At 59.6% G+C, this 16,451-nt stretch overlaps 2 protein-coding genes and 1 long non-coding RNA gene across 4 annotated transcripts; 2 read left to right on the top strand and 1 right to left on the bottom strand.

Annotated features, from left to right (window-relative positions):
* Tmem54 (transmembrane protein 54) lies at positions 1–5,654 on the top strand (the record flags this gene model as incomplete). Its single annotated transcript, XM_005395098.2, is given in 6 exon segments — positions 1–44; positions 2,297–2,490; positions 4,423–4,482; positions 4,573–4,761; positions 4,882–5,016; positions 5,361–5,654. Coding segments are annotated over 6 exon segments (666 nt in total). The 3' UTR covers positions 5,433–5,654.
* Positions 2,498–4,035, top strand: LOC106149682. Its single transcript, XR_001236004.1, has 2 exons — positions 2,498–3,020; positions 3,477–4,035. It is a non-coding gene; the product is annotated as an uncharacterized LOC106149682 (long non-coding RNA).
* On the bottom strand, positions 5,605–14,121 carry Hpca (hippocalcin). 2 transcript variants are annotated; one of them, XM_005395100.1, is made up of 4 exons: positions 14,010–14,121; positions 10,979–11,377; positions 6,609–6,714; positions 5,605–6,504 (listed from the first exon to the last, which is right to left on the bottom strand). In XM_005395100.1, the coding sequence occupies exons 2-4, from the start codon at positions 11,354–11,356 to the stop codon at positions 6,407–6,409; spliced, it is 582 nt and encodes a 193-aa protein (XP_005395157.1). In that variant the 5' UTR covers positions 11,357–11,377; positions 14,010–14,121; the 3' UTR covers positions 5,605–6,406. The 2 variants fall into 2 exon arrangements, with proteins under 2 accessions (XP_005395157.1, XP_005395156.1); XM_005395099.2 differs by lacking the exon at positions 14,010–14,121 and adding an exon at positions 13,621–13,729 and having other exon boundaries at positions 6,407–6,504.
* Positions 14,122–16,451: the final 2,330 nt, after the last annotated feature.

The raw sequence follows: 16,451 nt of genomic DNA, 5'->3' as shown, positions 1-16,451 counted from the left end.
CGCTGACGCCGGCCGGCCGCGGAGCGACATGTGTGCGCGCCTCGGTGAGCTGCGGGGCGGCGCGGAGGCCCGGAGCCTCCTGGGGGCTGCGCGACAGCGGCGCGACAGAGGTCCCGGCCGCCTGCTCCCCTCACTCACTTCCTGGCCTGGGACGGGTCACTTTCCTGCTCCGGGCCTTAAAGTTTCGCTGGCAGGCAGTGAGATGCGGGCAGGAGGGCTGCTGGGTCGCTGCTTGGTGTGGCTCTACTTTCCTTTCTTGCGGAGGGGCAGCTGCCCCAGAATCCTCAGATGGAACTAGAGGTGCTGGAGAGAGCTGTCACCAGAGTAGGAGCAGAGGGCAGGGGCCCAGGGCCCAGGGCTGATGCCCGTCAGCCTTGCCAAAGGCTCTCAAATGGAATCAGGACAGGCACTGGCTTGCCCCACTCTCCCCACGGGCACCGGGATGCTGTACTTGGGCATCAGACTGTTCTCGAGAGTCCTCACTGTTTGGCCAAAAGACCTGTGGGCCTCAGTTTCCTAATCTGTAAAATGGGGGTAATAGCATCCACCACCTAGCACTTATTTATCAAGATGAAGTTACCTCCTGAGAGTAAAGTGGGTCATCCACATTACTAAAAGCTCCCAGAATCTGAGCTGGGAATAAAACCCGGAACTGCTCTGAGACTCTGTCGGGTGCTGTAACCATAACCCCACGCTGCCCCTGTGTCTCCTGTTTGACCAGACTCTTGGTCCCGGGATGCCGCCGTCTCCAGCCCAGATCCGAGCCCAGGTCTGAGCCAGGTCTTGACAAGTAGGTGGGAGGAGGGAGAGGTGCCATGCCCTTCCTGTTTGGCTCGCTGTTCCCGCGAGCAGGGCACTCCGGCTCCTCCGGGCCTGTCCAGTCCATCCTCTGCCCTCTGCTTCTCCTCCACTTGGTCCAGCCCCAGAGGGCCCTGCAGGTTCCATGGGTGTCACAGGCCAGCAAGACCAGCCCTGACCTGGGTTTCGTTTTGCTTTGTTTGTGGTGTGGGCGATGGAAGCCAGCCTGACAAAGCTGTTCCAACCCTGAGCCACACCCCCGGGCCCCCTGCCTGTTTTATACCTGGGGGGTCTGGGGCCAGAGAGGGGAGGGGTTGGTGCTGGGTGGAAAAGGACGCCTGTGAGGACTCCGTGGCCCCTACCCCGCGCTCCCTGGGATTGCCTCCGGCATAGGGTCCCCGAGCACATCCATGGAGTGATTGCTTTTTTCCTTTGTGTCTGTCTTTTCTTTTCCTTCTTCTTTTCCTTAAAACTTAGCTGCAGTGCGCGGTGCATGTATGCAAACTTGATCAACCCTCTCTGCCACAGGTGGGGAGACAGGCCTAGGACAGGACTCACATTCCACGAGAGCAGCTAAAGGACGAGGGGGTCGTTCGGCTCTGGCCTGACCACCCTCTTCCAGTCCCAGGTGGCTGAGTGAGGCAGCGCAGGGCCAGCTGTGCGTCCTTGAGGGCAGGGCCAGGAGCCGGTGCGGAACTGCAGACAGCAGCTGCCTGCCTGAGGAAGGCACTGCCTGTCCCTGGGACGTGGTGTTAAGGGCTGCTTAGAATTTGCCCCTGGTCCCAGCCTTCCCCAATTTCTCTGCTCCGCTTGATGCCCCCTGCACTGAGCCTGCTCTGCCCAGTTCCCCCCGAATTTGCCCCGCTTTCCCATGCACTCATGGACCTCCTTCCCCACGAGACACAGGCTCTTCCTCCCATTTTACAGATGGGCAGATGGAGACCTGGGGGCTCCAATGAGTCATCAGCCTCTCGGCCATTCAGTTCTGCCACTGGGTTGAGTACCTATTGTGGGCCAGGTCAGGCCCAAACTGAATACTACCCAGGGCCTGAGCCCTGCCCAATGAGCTGGGCTCCTTGGGGCCTCGACAGTGACTGTCAAGCTCACCTAGTACCCGAGGGCTTGCTTGGCTTGGAGGAGGTGCTCAGTGAAGATTGTGTAGTGAACACATGAATGAATAAATGAATGCATGAATGAGGAGACAGGGAGGGTCACTGAGTCTAGAGCTGGTGACCTGAGCTAGACCCTGCTGCTCGTGACCCTGAGCACCGGCCAGGGCAACTACCTCTTATTACCGCCTGGGTGCTTTTCCAACCTCGGAGTCCCAAGGACTCTCACGAAGGAACTGTGAACCCCTTTACAGAGGTGGAAACTGAGACCCAGCCAAGGCAAGTTCCTGGCCTCAGGTCTAGAAATAGACTCAGGACCCAGCGTCCATTATTCCCCGGAGCCTGGCAGGCTGACCCGCACCCTGGCCCTGACCCGGCTGTCCCCACAGGTGGCCTGAGTGTGGATGACTTCCGGAAGGTGCTGATGAAGACGGGCTTGGTGCTGGTGGTGCTGGGCCACGTGAGCTTCATCGCCGCTGCTATCCTGCACGGCACCGTGCTGCGCTACGTGACCGCGCCCCGTGACGCGGTGGCTCTGCAGTACTGTGTGGTCAACATCGTGTCGGTCACTTCTGCCATTGTGGTACGGCCAGTCTGGGAGCATGGCTGGCAGGGAGAGGGGCTTGAAGGTCTTTGATGAGTTCCCACTGGCCCCTGGGTGGGTGAGCAGGGAGCCCCAAGCCCAACCCCTGTGGTGCCACTTACCAACCCTTTGCCTCGGTTTCCCAGCTGCACCTCGGGGGTGGTAAGAATGTCCACCTCAGAGAGCCCTGGTGAGTACGGAAGAGATCGTCCACCGAGGTATTCAGCACAGTGGTCAGTGCACATACTGTGAGCTGGGTTCTTAATGCTGTAGAAGAACACTCAAGCCACCCTCCGGCAAAAGGAAAGACCATCAGGGCAGCTTGGGAGAATCTAGAGAGTTTCACGGGGTGAAGGTCTCTGGGTATTGATGGATGAATAGGAGTTCACAGGTGGGCTGCAATTACTAACCCAGGTGTGTGGTGTGGTTGGGCTTGCAGGTGAAAGTGAGCAGAGATGGCCTTCCATGTGCGGAGCACGGCACGTCCAAAGCTGTGGAGTTGGGGATGGCCAAGATCTATTCTAGAGATCGTAAGAAAGCTGATCTGGCAGGAGCTTAGCGTTAGACCTTTTCTATAGCAACTGCCTGATAAATGGTAGCCATGCTCTGTCTGGCTGCGAGGCCTTGTGTGCAGACCACAGAAATGAAGGGCCTGGCAGTCTCAGAGTTACAAAGGCCTTTCCTGACAGTCAGAGAGGCAGGCGCAACTGCGGGGGTGCACCCATGTCGGAGCCTCCTCCCGGGGAAGGGCCCTCTCTGTGGCTGCAGAATGAAGCTGAGGTCCCCTGGCCTCCAGGCCACGCAGAGAGGCTCTGCCAGGATCACAGGGCCGTGGGGGCCTGCTGGGGCCTTGGAGTTGCGGTTCTCTGTGCCTCCCGGCAGCTGTGTGAGGAAGGCAGGGTTGGGAAGGCCTTGGGGATGGGCTCTGGGCTGGACCCCTTCCCCATCGCCCTCTGTAACGCAGTTAACCTCGCTGCTCCCGCCAGCGCTTTACACAGGATACTGAGACTTCGGGATCCACCAACCCCCCGCGGACACAAAGAAGCCAAACCTCTCTGGGCTGCGGAGGTCTGAGGCTTTCACAGCCAGCTCATCCTGCAGAGGAGGGCGAAGCCCAGAGGGGCTGAAGCCCTGAGTGCGGCTGCCCAGTGAAATAAAGCCGTTGCTGGAGCCCCGCGGTGCCACGCCTGCTGCGGCAAGGGGACCTCCGGGGGAAGGCCGGCTGAACCGTGCCCCGGGGCCCTTGTCTGCGCCCCAGGGTGGTCTGGAAGCCAGATGGAGGCAGGGTTAGAGGGGTTCTGCGCGGGGGCGCGTGTACGTGTGTGCGTGCGTGTGTGCGTGCGGAGAAGAGCAGGGAGGCGGTCCTGGCCGCTCAGAAGCAGGCTGCACATGGGTGTTCCCGTCAGGGCAATGAGGAAGGACAGCAGCCCAAGGCGGGGCTGAGCAGCTCACAGGACGGGGCATAGGTCACTGAGAACCCAGAATAACTTAAAGTCTCCTAGGGGGGTTGAACTCTACTCCATAAAGTACCCTGGGTTATTTTAATATAGTAACTTTGGTGTCAGTTCTTGCTGGTTGAGCTCGTTTTCTCCAGTCTTTGCCACTGCAGGGAGCTATGTCACATGTGTCATACACCCCAGTATGACCCTGCAGGTCTGGCACACACAGGTCCCCAGTTCTAAACTCAGCTGTAGGCAGTGGGGAGTCACGGAAGGTTGTAGGCAGGGAGCAACTGTTTTAGAAATAACGCTCAATGGGGGGAGCCATGAGGAGGCAATGCCTCTGCGCAGGTGGAGGCCCGAGGCCTAAGCTCAGCGTGGGATGAAGGGTGGGGGTTGGAGAGGGAGCATCCGTGGAGCCTATCCTAGGGTGGTCCTGACCCCCTGCTGTCCTCCAGCATGGGGGTCAGAGTTGACAGAGCCTCCCCCACAGGTCATCTCCTCCGGCATCGCAGCCATCGTGTTGTCACGCTACCTCCCCAGCACAGCTCTGGTAGGTGGCTGGGGTGAAGCTGTACAGGCCCAGGGGTGGAGGGAGGTGCAGTTGCCTGACATCCACTGACTGGAGGCCTCTCCCACCCAGCGCTGGACCGTGTATAGCTCCAGTGTGGCCTGTGCTCTTCTCTCTCTGACCTGTGCCCTCGGCCTCTTGGCCTCCATCGCAGTGACCCTTGCCACCCAGGGCCGGGCACTGCTAGCTGTCTGCACTTTTGGGAGCCCTGAACTGCTGGTGCTCACACCCGACTGCCCCTTCGACCCCACGCGAATTTACGTGAGTGCCTCGGCCTGGGATGAGGGGCTTCCCGGCCCTTGACGGAGTGGGCAGGGTTTGGGGAGTCCTGCCCTCCAGCCCCGGCCCCAGAGAGCCATCTCTGCGCCCTGTGCCCTGCAGAGCTCCAGCCTGTGCCTTTGGGGCATCTCACTAGTGCTCTGCGTGGCAGAGAGCGTGTTTGCCGTGCGCTGCATCCAGCTCACCCACCACGTGCTGGAACTGAGGCCCTGGTGGGGGAAAAGTGGCCACCACATGGTAAGTCGCCGCCACGTCCTGGGAGCCCTTGCCGGAGCGCTCAGGCCGGCCTGCCCTGCGCACCTGTATGCAGCGCCATCTGGAGAACGGGGGCACTGAAAGGAGAGGCTTGGAGGCTCAGAGGCCAGCCTTCCCAGCTCAGCCACACGCTGACGCTGGCTCTCCCTGGCCCAGAACACGTCTTGAGGAGGGCAAAGAGAAACTAGCCTGGAACAAGGGTCGCTCCAGGGGTCTGGTCGCCCAGGCATATTGATTCCCCCCAGCCCACCTCACCCCCACACCCCTGGTGTCCTGAAGCAGACCCCACTCAGACCCAGGGGCAGCAGCCGGCTGTGTGTCCACAGATGCAGAGCCTGGAGCCCCTGGAGGACCACAACCTGAGGAGCTGCACCAGCTCCACACCGCTGACCCTCTGAGGGCCAAGGCCTCGTCCAGCCCCATGGCCGCCGGGCCTGCCACCGAGCCTGCACTGCGACGGTCAAGTTCCAGAGGGCCCCAGGGTCCCTGGAGCCAGCCCAAGAGCGCTCAGTCGACGCTTGGGGACCCAGGAGGGGTGTTTCGGCCCCTGGCCCCAGCCACCCAGCCCACTGCACTGAAATGAAACTTTATTTGGAAGTTATTAAAAAGAACAAAGATGCTCCACGTGGCTGCATGCAGGATGGGGTGGGGCTCGGCCAGGGGCCTGCACTTCTTTCCCACACAGGACGTGGTAGAGGGGTTCTGCGCGGGGGCGCGTGTACGTGTGTGCGTGCGTGCGTGCGTGTATGTGTGTGTGTGTGAAAGAGAGAGAGACAGAGGCCAATACAGAGCGAGAGATCCATGGTCTGTGGCTGGCTGCGTCCATCTGAGTGCAAAAGGCAGGCAGGCTCAGGGAAGCCACAGCCAGCGGCTGGACGGGGAGGTTTCCATCTGTGTCCCGCCTCGGGCCGGCAGGAGCTGGGGCAGCAAGGGCAGGGACTTCTGCAGGGAAGGGCGGCTCAAGGGAGCTCCCGTCTCAAACCCCCGCAGCCCTGGAATTCTTCTCTCCCCTCTAAGTAAAAAGACAGGCTCGGTCACCCGAGCGCGCCGCCCCAGCGACCCCGGCTGAGCCCCGGCAGAGGCGAGCCCGACCTTCCGCGGCGGGGGAGCGGGCTGGCCTCGGGGCTGGGGTGCGTGGGAGACGGCGGGGTGTCCGGGTGAGCGCGCCGGACCCTGAGGGGCGGACGAGCCGGAGGGGAGGTCACCAGCTTGCTTCCGGGCGCCTTCCTTGCAGGGTCCCCGTCCCAGAGGCCGCCGCAGTGCAGACCGCGCGGGCGGGCCCCGGCCGGGCCCCAGCCTGGGTACACACGAGGGAGAGGAAGCTGAGAGCCGGGCGCGGCCGGCGGGGCGGGCCGAGGGCCGGCTCCTGCCCTCAGAACTGCGAGGCGCTGCTGGGGTCGCACTGCAGCAGGCGCACGATGGACGGGTCGCTCTTCGCCCCGCGGATGAACTCCTCCAGGGACAGCTTGCCTGCGGGGCGAGGCGGGCTGTGAGGGGGCCCCACGGGGAGAGGCGCGGGAAGGAGGGGCGCCGCCCGCCCCCGTCGCCCGCCGCGCCCCACCCTGCCCGCTCACCGTCGTTGTTGGTGTCCATTTGGCGGAAGATTTTCTCGGTCCTCTTTTCCGGGGTCGACTCGTCCTCCGGCATCTTCATCACGGACGACACCATCTTGTAAATGGCCTGGGGGTCGGGAGGGAGGGCAGGGGGTGAGAAGAGGGGGCCAGGCTCGGGACGTCCGGGGGACGGGCTTGGGGCGCGGGGGGTGCTCGGGAGGCTTTCCGGAAGAGGGGGCTGTTGGGGCGGACCCCGGCCGAGGCCCCTCGGGGGGCTGGGTGGGAAAGGAACTGCTGGCAGAGGGAGCCGCGCGCAGAGGTAATGCAGCGTGAAAGCTCCAAATGGGCGCCAAAACTTGGAGGGCGCAGGGAATCAGAAGAGATGTTGGAGGACGTCGAGGAGCAGATGGCCAAGGGCCTAGAACGCTGGGCACTGGCGCTCGCTCCTCGGTTTGTGGGTTCCGAGCTAGCACCACCCCCTCAGATCACCCGGGCCCTTCGCACCCCTCTTAGCTGACCCGGGCGCCAGGCCGAGGGGGTGGCACTGGCCTGCGTTACCGGCTGTGGCCCGCAGGGGGCGCCGGGCCGCGTTGAGGCAGCTGGGGTTTCACAGGGGCGGGAACATTATGCAAACGAATGCAAATGAGCACCTGCCGGCGGGCAGGGACCGCCTGAGCTCTGCTGGGCTGAGGGCTGCAGCTGCCACGTGCACGAGCTCCTGAGACGAGGCGCAGGACTGTCGTGCTAAACGTACAGAGCACCGAGTGCTTGTCCCGTGGCATGGATAGGCTGGGTCCCTGCGTCCTGGGGCTCAGTGACTCCATTTGTTGTCTCAACCGCCCAGCTTTTCTAGACTGACACCTCCAAAGTCTCCCTTCTTCCATACCTAAAACTTGCCCTGCCTGAGGGCCGGCTTCTGCCTCTGTGCTGCTCTTTTCCGGCCTCTTTCTTCCGGGTCTGTCCCCACACTGCCTCTGCGGCTCCTTCCAACACAGATCTCCACTGCCGTGTCCCGGTCCGGCAGGTCGCCCCCTCACTTCCTTCCGTCACTCACCGCACCCTCCAGACCGCCGTGCACCCCGCTCCTTCTGGATGCTGCCCCACGCGCCTTCTGCTCCCTCCCACTCCTCCCCGGGGCTCAGTTTACGCCGTGCTTTCTTAGCGAGGCCGTCTCTGACCCGAGCTGAGTCAGGGCACACGCGAAGGCCAGAGCCTCGGGGCTCTTCCTTTGAGGACGCCTCTCAGGAAGTAATTATGTGTCTATAGGACTACACTAGTCTCTCCTGTGTAGAGAAGAACCGCCGACACTAGCTAGTGCCCACATCTCAGAAACAAGCCCCGTGCCTGGCGCCTGGCGGGCACTGCCCCATTTAAAGGCCATTGGCGCCTCCCACAGCCTTCTGTACCAAGTCCAAATCATTTGGTCCCTGGTATTGAAGACACCTCACAGTTTGCCCGTTCTGACCACAGCACCGTCGCCCTCCCCGGAGGGGTAAATCTACCACAACCAAGCACTCCTGCGCCCTCCAGATTTCCCAGCATTCACAAGCTTTGCGTGGAATCATAGTACTCGCTACCATGTATCGGAAAACCAGGATTTGTCAGGTCCTTTGTGTGCATTGTTCTAAGTTTCACATCAGCCCTGAGAAGCTCCACTTTCCAGATTAGAAACCAAGGCTGGCGAAAGGAATGAATGGCAGAGACCAGGTTTGAACCTGCTCTCTCTCAGCTGCCGGCTGAATGCTTGGGTAGTGAGGGCTTGGATGTGCATGGACCTGCAGTACCATCCATTTCTCACTTGCAGTGCAGCCTTGGACAAGCACTTAACTTCTGTGAGCCTCAGTTACCATCTGTAAAATGGGAGTAACTGTGTCTCCCTTACTAGGATTGTCTAGAGGATTAAATGAGATACAACAGCTAGAACAGTGGATGGTGACAGTAAGAGGTCACTGAATAGCACCTTATATGATAGACATTATTCATCCATCGGGTCCTCAGTCTCCTGGGTTCCCAGATGTCCCCTTCTGTCACTGGGCTGGTCAGCATAGCCTGACAGTGATCTCTCCCCCCAGGTTGGGAGCCCCGGGAGACAGTCTTTCCTCCCATCATACCACCACCTGGCACCGGGCTGGGTCCTGAGCAGGACTGAGCAATGACTTAAGAGAATGACCACGCTCCCTGCAACTGCCCTTCTCCTGGGCCTCCTAATTAATTGTCTGGAATTGCTGCCCGATCATAGTTTCACTGGAGCCTACTTGTCATTAATCAGGCACTGGGGTTTTGCAGAGCTCTGTCTGCACCAGCTGTCTGAGACCTGTGTCTGCCATCACAGAAGCCGGGGCCTTGTAGCCAGACCAGCCAGAAAGGGGTCTTGGGGATGCCAAGGAATGGGCTGGCTTGACCGCGGCACGGAGTGGGGGCTGCGGCAGGACCGAGTTACCAGCACACACCAGTGCGGCCGCTCACGGTCAGGAAGAACATGAGCCTCCCTTGGATTTGTTGCTGTGCAGCTGACGCCCGAGTGCTCCTCCACCCTGTCTACCTCGACCCTTGTACCAAGACTCCCAGAGGTCCCGGGTGTCCAGTAAGTGAGAGTTAATGCCTGGCCCATAGGAGTCAGTAACACTGAGGCAGCAGGCACAGGAAGGGCATCATTTGCCAAGGCAGCCATTCCGCTCCCGCCGGAGAGCGTGGATCCAGACCCTTAGCAAGAGAGGCCAAGGTGAGGTCCAACTGGGGCTGGGTGAGATGGAAGGGGAAGCAGCCTGCAGAGCTGAGGGACTGGACGGGAAAAGATTCGGAGAAACAGGAGAGCCACAGGGGCTCATGCCAAGCAACGCAGCAGCTTTGCCCAGAGCACAAATCAGGGATGCGAGAAAGGCCATCCTGGCTACAGCAGAGGATACGTGCAGGAGAAATCATGACTGACAGTTGCTAGTGCTCATGAGTCCCAAGAATGTGCAGGGCCCTCTGCTAGAACCACCGTCCGCTTTATCCCTGCAGTGGCCTGGGAAGTGGGCGCTCAACACCCCCCACCACTGTGAAGAAAGCCATCAAGGCTTAGGGGCAGTGGGCAAGGAACCGAGATCCAAGGCCCTGACCATCTCCAGTGCTGGCTGAGGGGATAAGGGTTCTGGAAGACTTCTCCAAATAAAGCTAATGCTTATCACACTTAAGTGTGTACTCGGGGCTGGGGATATAGCACAGTGCCTGCCTGGCAAGCGCAAGGTCCTGAGTGTGATTCCCAGTACTAAGAGGAAAAAAGCTTGTACTCAGAAAGGGCACTCGTGTCAGGTCCCTAAATCTTATATCAGATGAGCAGCCTAAGAGATAAAGCCAGTTCCAGAAATAGAAGCCAGAACTCCTGAGTAGGAGTCCAGAGGCCTCACAAAAGGCAGCTCTGGGTGCCTGGCCAACCTGAGCCTGATTCCACTTAAGTACCGTGTGACTTTCAGCAAGTCCCTCCACCTTGATAAGCGTGACAGAGTTGTAGTGAGGAGCACTGAGTTCATGGGTTTAAAGCACCTCATTTGTTAGTGGGCTGTCAGCGGTCCCTCTGTTGGAAAGTGGCTGAGCATCTAGATGCACTGTGGACATGAGAGGCGAGTGGTCCACTCACAGGCTGTGTGGCCTCAAGCAAATTCCTTGACCTCTCTGAACATGTTTCTTCCTGAGTAAATGAGGATCAGTAAAACACAACTGTCCTTTACGCCTCACAAATGTCAAGTCATGAAACACTTGGCTGAAAAACTATTCCAGATTAAAGGGGACTAAGGAGACGTGACAACAAAACTCGATATGTAGCTGGGGGTGGTGGTGCATGCACTCGGGAGGCTGAGGCAGGAGGATCACCTCGAGTTTGAGGCCAGCCTGCGCTATAAAGTGAGTTCAAAGCCAGCCTGACCTGCATAGTGAGACCCTGTCTCAAAAAAAAAAAAAAAAATCAAACCTCAGTGCGTGATCTTAGACCATGGGAAAAAATGCTCTAGGGAATATTATGGAAACAGTTGGCAAAATTGGAATATGGTCTGCAGATTAGATAATAGCATCATTTCTATGTTAAATGTCCTGACATGGCTAATCAAATTATAAATTATGTAAGAGAATGCCCTTATTCTTAGGAAATACATTCTTTACCTAAGGATAAAGGGTCAATGTTCAGAACAACAAGAAAGCATTGCACCAATATAAAGATAAAGCAAAATGTTCATTGGTGACTCTGGGCTAAGGGTACGGAGTTTCCTCACTGCTTCTTTAAATCAGTCATTTTGTCAATGGGACTGTGAAAGTAGCACCTGCCACTACTTGCCTACCGTGTGTCTGTGGAGGGTTAAAAGGGGGTAAGGACAAGCTGCTGGGCCTGCGCCTAGCAGTGAGGGGCCCGGGCCCACCTGCACAATCTCCAGCATCTCCTCTCGGCTGATGTAGCCGTTGCCATCCAGGTCGTACATGCTGAAGGCCCACATGAGCTTCTGCTCCAGGCGGCCACGGGAGGTCACGCTCAGCGCGATGATGAACTCCCGGAAGTCGATGGTCCCGTCGCTGTTGGTGTCAAAGGTGCGGAAGACGTGCTCTGCGAACTTGGAGGCGTCGCCGTAGGGGAAGAAGTTGGCATAGATTTTCTTGAACTCGTCCACGTTGAGGATGCCCGTGGGGCAGTCCTTGAGGAAGCCCTTGTACCACTCCTGAAGCTCCAGCTCCGAGAACTCTGTGTTCTCCCGCAGGTCCTGCAGCATCTCTGGCCGCAGCTTGCTGTTCTGCTTGCCCATGACCGCAAAGCCAAGTCCCACCTGGGTCCCGCAGGGAGTCAAGGGACAGAGAGGAGTGGTCAGGCCCTTCTTGACACTACTCCAGAACGGGCCCCAGGTACCCCAACCTCTTTTGACCCAGCAAAAGAGGTACTGGCCTAGTGTCACCAGCTGCACTCCGGCACTCTGCCTCTACAACCCACTCTACACCTTCCCAGGAACAGAATCAGAGGAGGAGGAAGGAAAGGGGCTCACATTTACGGAGGCCTCCCTGGGGCCAGCCACCAAGCCTGCAAACGTGCACACCTTTCCACCCTCACAAGGGGGAGTGTGGGCTTAGCCCCATTTCCCAGATAGGAAGGCAGGCTCAGAGGCGTGCACCGGCCACACAGCCACTGATGACAGGACTGAGTCCCTGAGTTGCCCAGGCAGGTGCAGAGAGACCTTCCGGTCCTCCTTCCACCACTGTCCTCACCTCGCTCACCATGTCTGCTGCCCACAGAATACACTTGGGGCCCAGACAGAGCTCTTTTGTCTCCGACAGGTGTGCCTGGCAAGAAGCGGCACAGGATGGATGTTATTCTGGGTCCCAGAGCCAGATCACCGGAATTTGAATCCCAGCTGTTTCTTACCAGCTGTGTGACCTTGGGCAAGTTCCTTAAGCTCTTTCTGCCTCATCTGTAGAGTGGGGATAATAATAGCTCTTACCTCACCATATATGTGAAACACTTAGAGCCATGCCCACACCAATAATAAGCGCTACATATGTGTTACATAAATAAAATTTACATGTACACGAGTATCACAAATACCCTGTAAAACGATATGCAAACAAGTCTACACTGACACGTATGACGTTACACTGCTCACCAAATCCGTTCACTGGATCCCATGCTGCTCACAGACCAGCCCACACCACCCAGGGGTCACCAGGCAGCCACAGAAAACATCTCCGACCCACCACTCCCAGGTACTGACACCTGGCAGCACAGCTCCATACCTGTACATCAAGACATACCAGCCCACGACCCCACATGTCTCATACATGCCATCACACGCCAACTCACATGCCAGCACCTCTCACATGGCCGGCTGCACGTGGGACCTTCAGGCACCTCTGTCATTTCCCTTTCTTTTTCCAGGGATGTTGTCAGGCCCCAGGAGAGGGAGCTGCACCCCTTCCCAAACCTGCTAGGGACCCTTTTCTAAGGAGACTCCTCCAGGCTCCCCCAGCGCTCCCCTTGTATCTAGTCCTGAAAGGTCTCCTCAGGGCAGGGGTTGACTGTGAGGCCAAAAGGAACGCAACGGACAGGAGCCAGCAGGCAGCCGTGGGTAGGGTCGGGGGCAGTGTGCGATGACCCCTCTCCTGAATGTGGGGAGGAGAGAGAGAGGGCAAGGGGGTTCCTTGTGCACATAAGGGCGGGCACATGTGTGAGAATGCATGTGCTCGTGCATGGTGTGTGTCCCCGGGTTCTGCATTACCTTTGTCTTTCTGTGTTTTCATCTACCTCCGTTTCTGTGCATTATATGTGCATGTGACCAGGTACGCACCTGTCACAGTGTGAAGGGAATGTAGCCGTGAGATCATCTGGGGGCCTGTGCGTGTCCTCAGCAGTGTCACATGCGTGTCTCTGTAAGTTGGTGCCCCTCCTTTCTACATCAGGCTCTTCTGGCCCAGGCAGAGGACCACAGAGCAAGCGTGCGGGACGGGGCCGGGAAATGCGCGGCGCTGGGCAGGGAGGTGTGTTTCTGAACCCCCTCCTCAAGGGCCAAGGAACTGGGTCACGGGGTTGGGGGCAGAGAGATGCGCTGGGCAGGGGAGCTTCTCGGGTACCCCCTCCTCCCTGCCACCCTCGGAGTTGCCCCTCCCAGTTGGAAGAAGATTCTGTTGTCCCCGCAAAGATCCCCTCAGACCCCAAAATAGAAGCAACCTCGCGGCTCGCCCTGAGAAACCCTCCCCGGGTTCCCATTCCAAACCTCCCCCGGCTCTGCGCTGAGCCCCCGCCTCAATTCTTGCAGCTCTCAGAGCGCCCCGCGCGTGACCCCTCCGGGAGGGGGCGCTCCGGGGAGGCCGAGCCCCGACTCCCCCGGGCTGGCCACGCAACGGTCAGGACCCTGGAGAGCGCCGAGCGCCGCCTGGGGAGCCCCTGCTCCCCGCAGTCCGGGCGGGAGGAATCCCCAGAGGCGCGGGGAGCCGCGGGATTGCCGAGCCCTGGACGTGGCCCCCGGCTCAGGGGCTGCCCCTCCCCGCATCCCCCAACCCCGGTCACGGCGCCCCCACTCACCCAGCGACGCCGAGACACCGACTGCGCAGGGAAGGCGGCGCTGCTGCAGCGCGCGGCGACAGAGGCGGCCGGAGGGCGGGCGGGACTGCGAGGGAGACGCCCCGCAGCGTTCGCCCGGAGCCCCTCCCCTGGGGGGGTCCCCTCCACCCGGGGCTGCGGGGGGCGGTGCGCCAGGCTCCGCCCCCGCCCGGCCGAGGGAAAAGGGCGCCCTCACTTCCCTCGTCCCCATCTCGAGGAAGCATACTGACGGGGGCGGAAGACCCGGTCCCCCATCTCCCCAGCATCGCCCCTGGAGAAGGCTGAAAGAAGGAGCGGGTCGGTGCGGAGACCTCTCTCCCCAGCCGTGGACAATCCCCGGCCGCGCCGCGCCTCTCCTCCCCCATTCCTACCTGGGCGCCGGGCCGCACGTCGCTCCGAGGGCGGAATCCGGATCCCGGGTGGTTGGATGGGCACCTTCTCTGCCTCCGCGCTTCAACTGCAGAGCCAGCTGAGCTGGGGGCTCTGCGGGGAGGCGGCAGCGCCCATCCCTCCAGTCCTGAGGTCTTGGGGCGGCCAGACACGCCCCCTACCCACCTCCACCTTAGAGGGCCCGCCCCCTGCCTACAACTCCGGATCTCACCTCCCACCCCTCCTTACCTCGAAACGCGGGCTCCTCCTCCTGCCCCCTCCAGCCTCTGCCAGCGCGGGCTTGTGACCTGTGCGGGGAGGAGAGTCCCTCCAGCTGGAGTTCCCGACATGCAGATGTCCCTGCCTTGCACGAAGGACAGCTCCTCCCCGGGGTAAGGGGGCTGCATCCTCCTGCCTCCAGCCTTTGCAGCAATCCCCACAGTCTGAGCTTAAATTCTGTCGCGCTCTATCTCTAGGATGTGGTCCTTATTGTCCCACTTTATAGATAAGGAAACTGAGGCTTAGGGGGGTTAAGTGATTTTTTTTTTCCAGTGTCCCACAGCTGTGGGCAAGAAACAATGGACATAACAGACAAGTCAATCCTGTAGTGTATTACATAAATTATCTGGGAAAAGATTGGGATGGTGGCAGATCAGGAGCTTTGGGGAGCATGCCAAGGCCTTTAGGATCTATTATAGGTGAGATGGGCAGTCCTGAAGCTTTGAGCAGAATAAGAGAGCCCGACTTCCAATCAGGAGCTCACCAGGGACATTATGTGAAGAATAAATTTTGAGGCTGGACATGGTGGCGCACGCCTGTAATCCCAGCACTGGGAGGCTGAGGCAGGAGGATTGTTGTGAGTTCAAGCCCAGCTTGGGCTACAAAGTGAGCTCAAGGCCAGCCTATAGTACAAAGTGAGACCTTGTCTCAAAAATAATAATAATAATAATAATGATAATGATGATAATGATGATGGGAGCAGGATGGCAGAGGTGGGTCTGGTCTCTGGACCTCCTGAGAAGGTCCATGGAGCTAGCAGCATTTCCCACCTGCCCGGAACGCTCCTCCTAGTCCTGTTCTTTCAGTGCCTGTAATTCAGACCCTCCTGGCTCCTCGGGGCTTAGACCAAAGCTCCACCTCCCAGACCAAACATTCTAGGCTGCCTGAGTGTGCGTGGCCTTTGTCCCTCCTGCTTGGGGGCAAGTGGGGAGGTCTCCACTGGAACTAGGGAGCCAGACTGGGGTGGAGGGGGGACAGCTGGACCCCCTGGAACAGTAGCTCCTCTGCGTGCCTTTGCTCTAGTGTTGGGACCCCCGTGGAGGCGTGAGAGACGCCAGACGCACGTGGGTGGTTCCCAGCTGCCTCCTGAATGAGGGCCTGCAGGTGGGGAGCAGGGAGCTGCTCCACCCCCACCCTGAGCCGGCCAGTGGCAGCCTCTCTCTGCTCTTCATGCTGGAGGGTCTGTCATGCTTGGGACAGGGGGAGTGGCCTGCCCTGTGGTCACCTCCTCAACATTTCCTTCCCCTGTGACTCCCTCCTCTCTCTCCTGCCTGAAGCTAGAATCTTCCCAGCCTGGTCTGGACCCTCCTTCCCCAGGAGAAGGACACTCAGTTTACCCTCTCTTCCTGCCTCCCCCAAGCTGATTCCTTGGCTCAGCTGGCTCCACCACTGTTCTGGGCACTCCGGTCTGCACCGTCTCCCCAGTAGATGGGGGCTTCCGAAGGTAGGACTGTGTCTTCTCCGCACGCCCGGCTCCCATTCCCATTGACTGCCCTTGCGCCTGGAATGAGGAGGTGCACCTGCACCAGCCGCAGGGGGAGGGGAGCGGAGGGGGCCTGAGCCAAAAGAGAACTGCGGGGGGGGGGGGGCAAATTGTACACCAAGGCCTTGGTCCAAGACTATAGCTCACAAAGGCGGGGCAGGGGGCGTCCCTCCCTGCTGGAGGACCCTCTGGAGCAGAGAGATTAGCTGGGTGACACAGGCAGAGAGAGGTGAGGCTCTGGATCCTGGAGCCCTCGGGCTTTTCTCTTTGAAGGCCTGTCCCAGGAGTTCCTGGGGCGGGGAGGTCCTGGCTGAGGGCCCCTGCCCCTCCCTCCTCAGGCTGAGGCTTGCAGGAGGGAGGGGGAGCCCGTGCTTCGGGGACCTGGAGACAGCCGAATGAGGGAACAGAGCAGCAGGCAGGTCCAGGGAGAGCGAGCAAGTCCCAGGATCTGAGAAGCACGCGAGTGGTTCAGAAACCAGGGCAACCACCCTTCTCTACCACCAGAGACAGACCGGCGCCCTGCATGTAGGTTCTCTGCATAAGCACTTGGGGTGGAGGGAGAGGGAACCGCATATCCTTTGAGCACCAACAACCGGTAAGCAGAATGGTCCACATGAACTGCCTCAGTGAGCCTGAGGAATCACTAATGTTACTGCCATTTTACAGATTTGTAGACTGAGGT

Source organism: Chinchilla lanigera, unplaced genomic scaffold, assembly GCF_000276665.1.
Source record: "Chinchilla lanigera isolate Chin_1 unplaced genomic scaffold, ChiLan1.0 scaffold00051, whole genome shotgun sequence".
NCBI lineage: Eukaryota > Metazoa > Chordata > Mammalia > Rodentia > Chinchillidae > Chinchilla > Chinchilla lanigera.
Note: the sequence above shows the minus strand (reverse complement) of the source record. Positions and strands in the feature narration are given on the sequence as shown.

Coding starts and splice junctions, on each gene's coding strand:
- Hpca (XM_005395100.1), bottom strand. CDS start 11,356: ATGGGCAAGCAGAACAGCAAGCTGCGGCCAGAGATGCTGCAGGACCTG. Junction 6,715..10,978: donor AGATGCTGGAGATTGTGCAG/GTGGGCCCGGGC, acceptor CCCGACCCCCAG/GCCATTTACAAGATGGTGTC. Junction 6,505..6,608: donor AATGGACACCAACAACGACG/GTGAGCGGGCAG, acceptor CTCGCCCCGCAG/GCAAGCTGTCCCTGGAGGAG.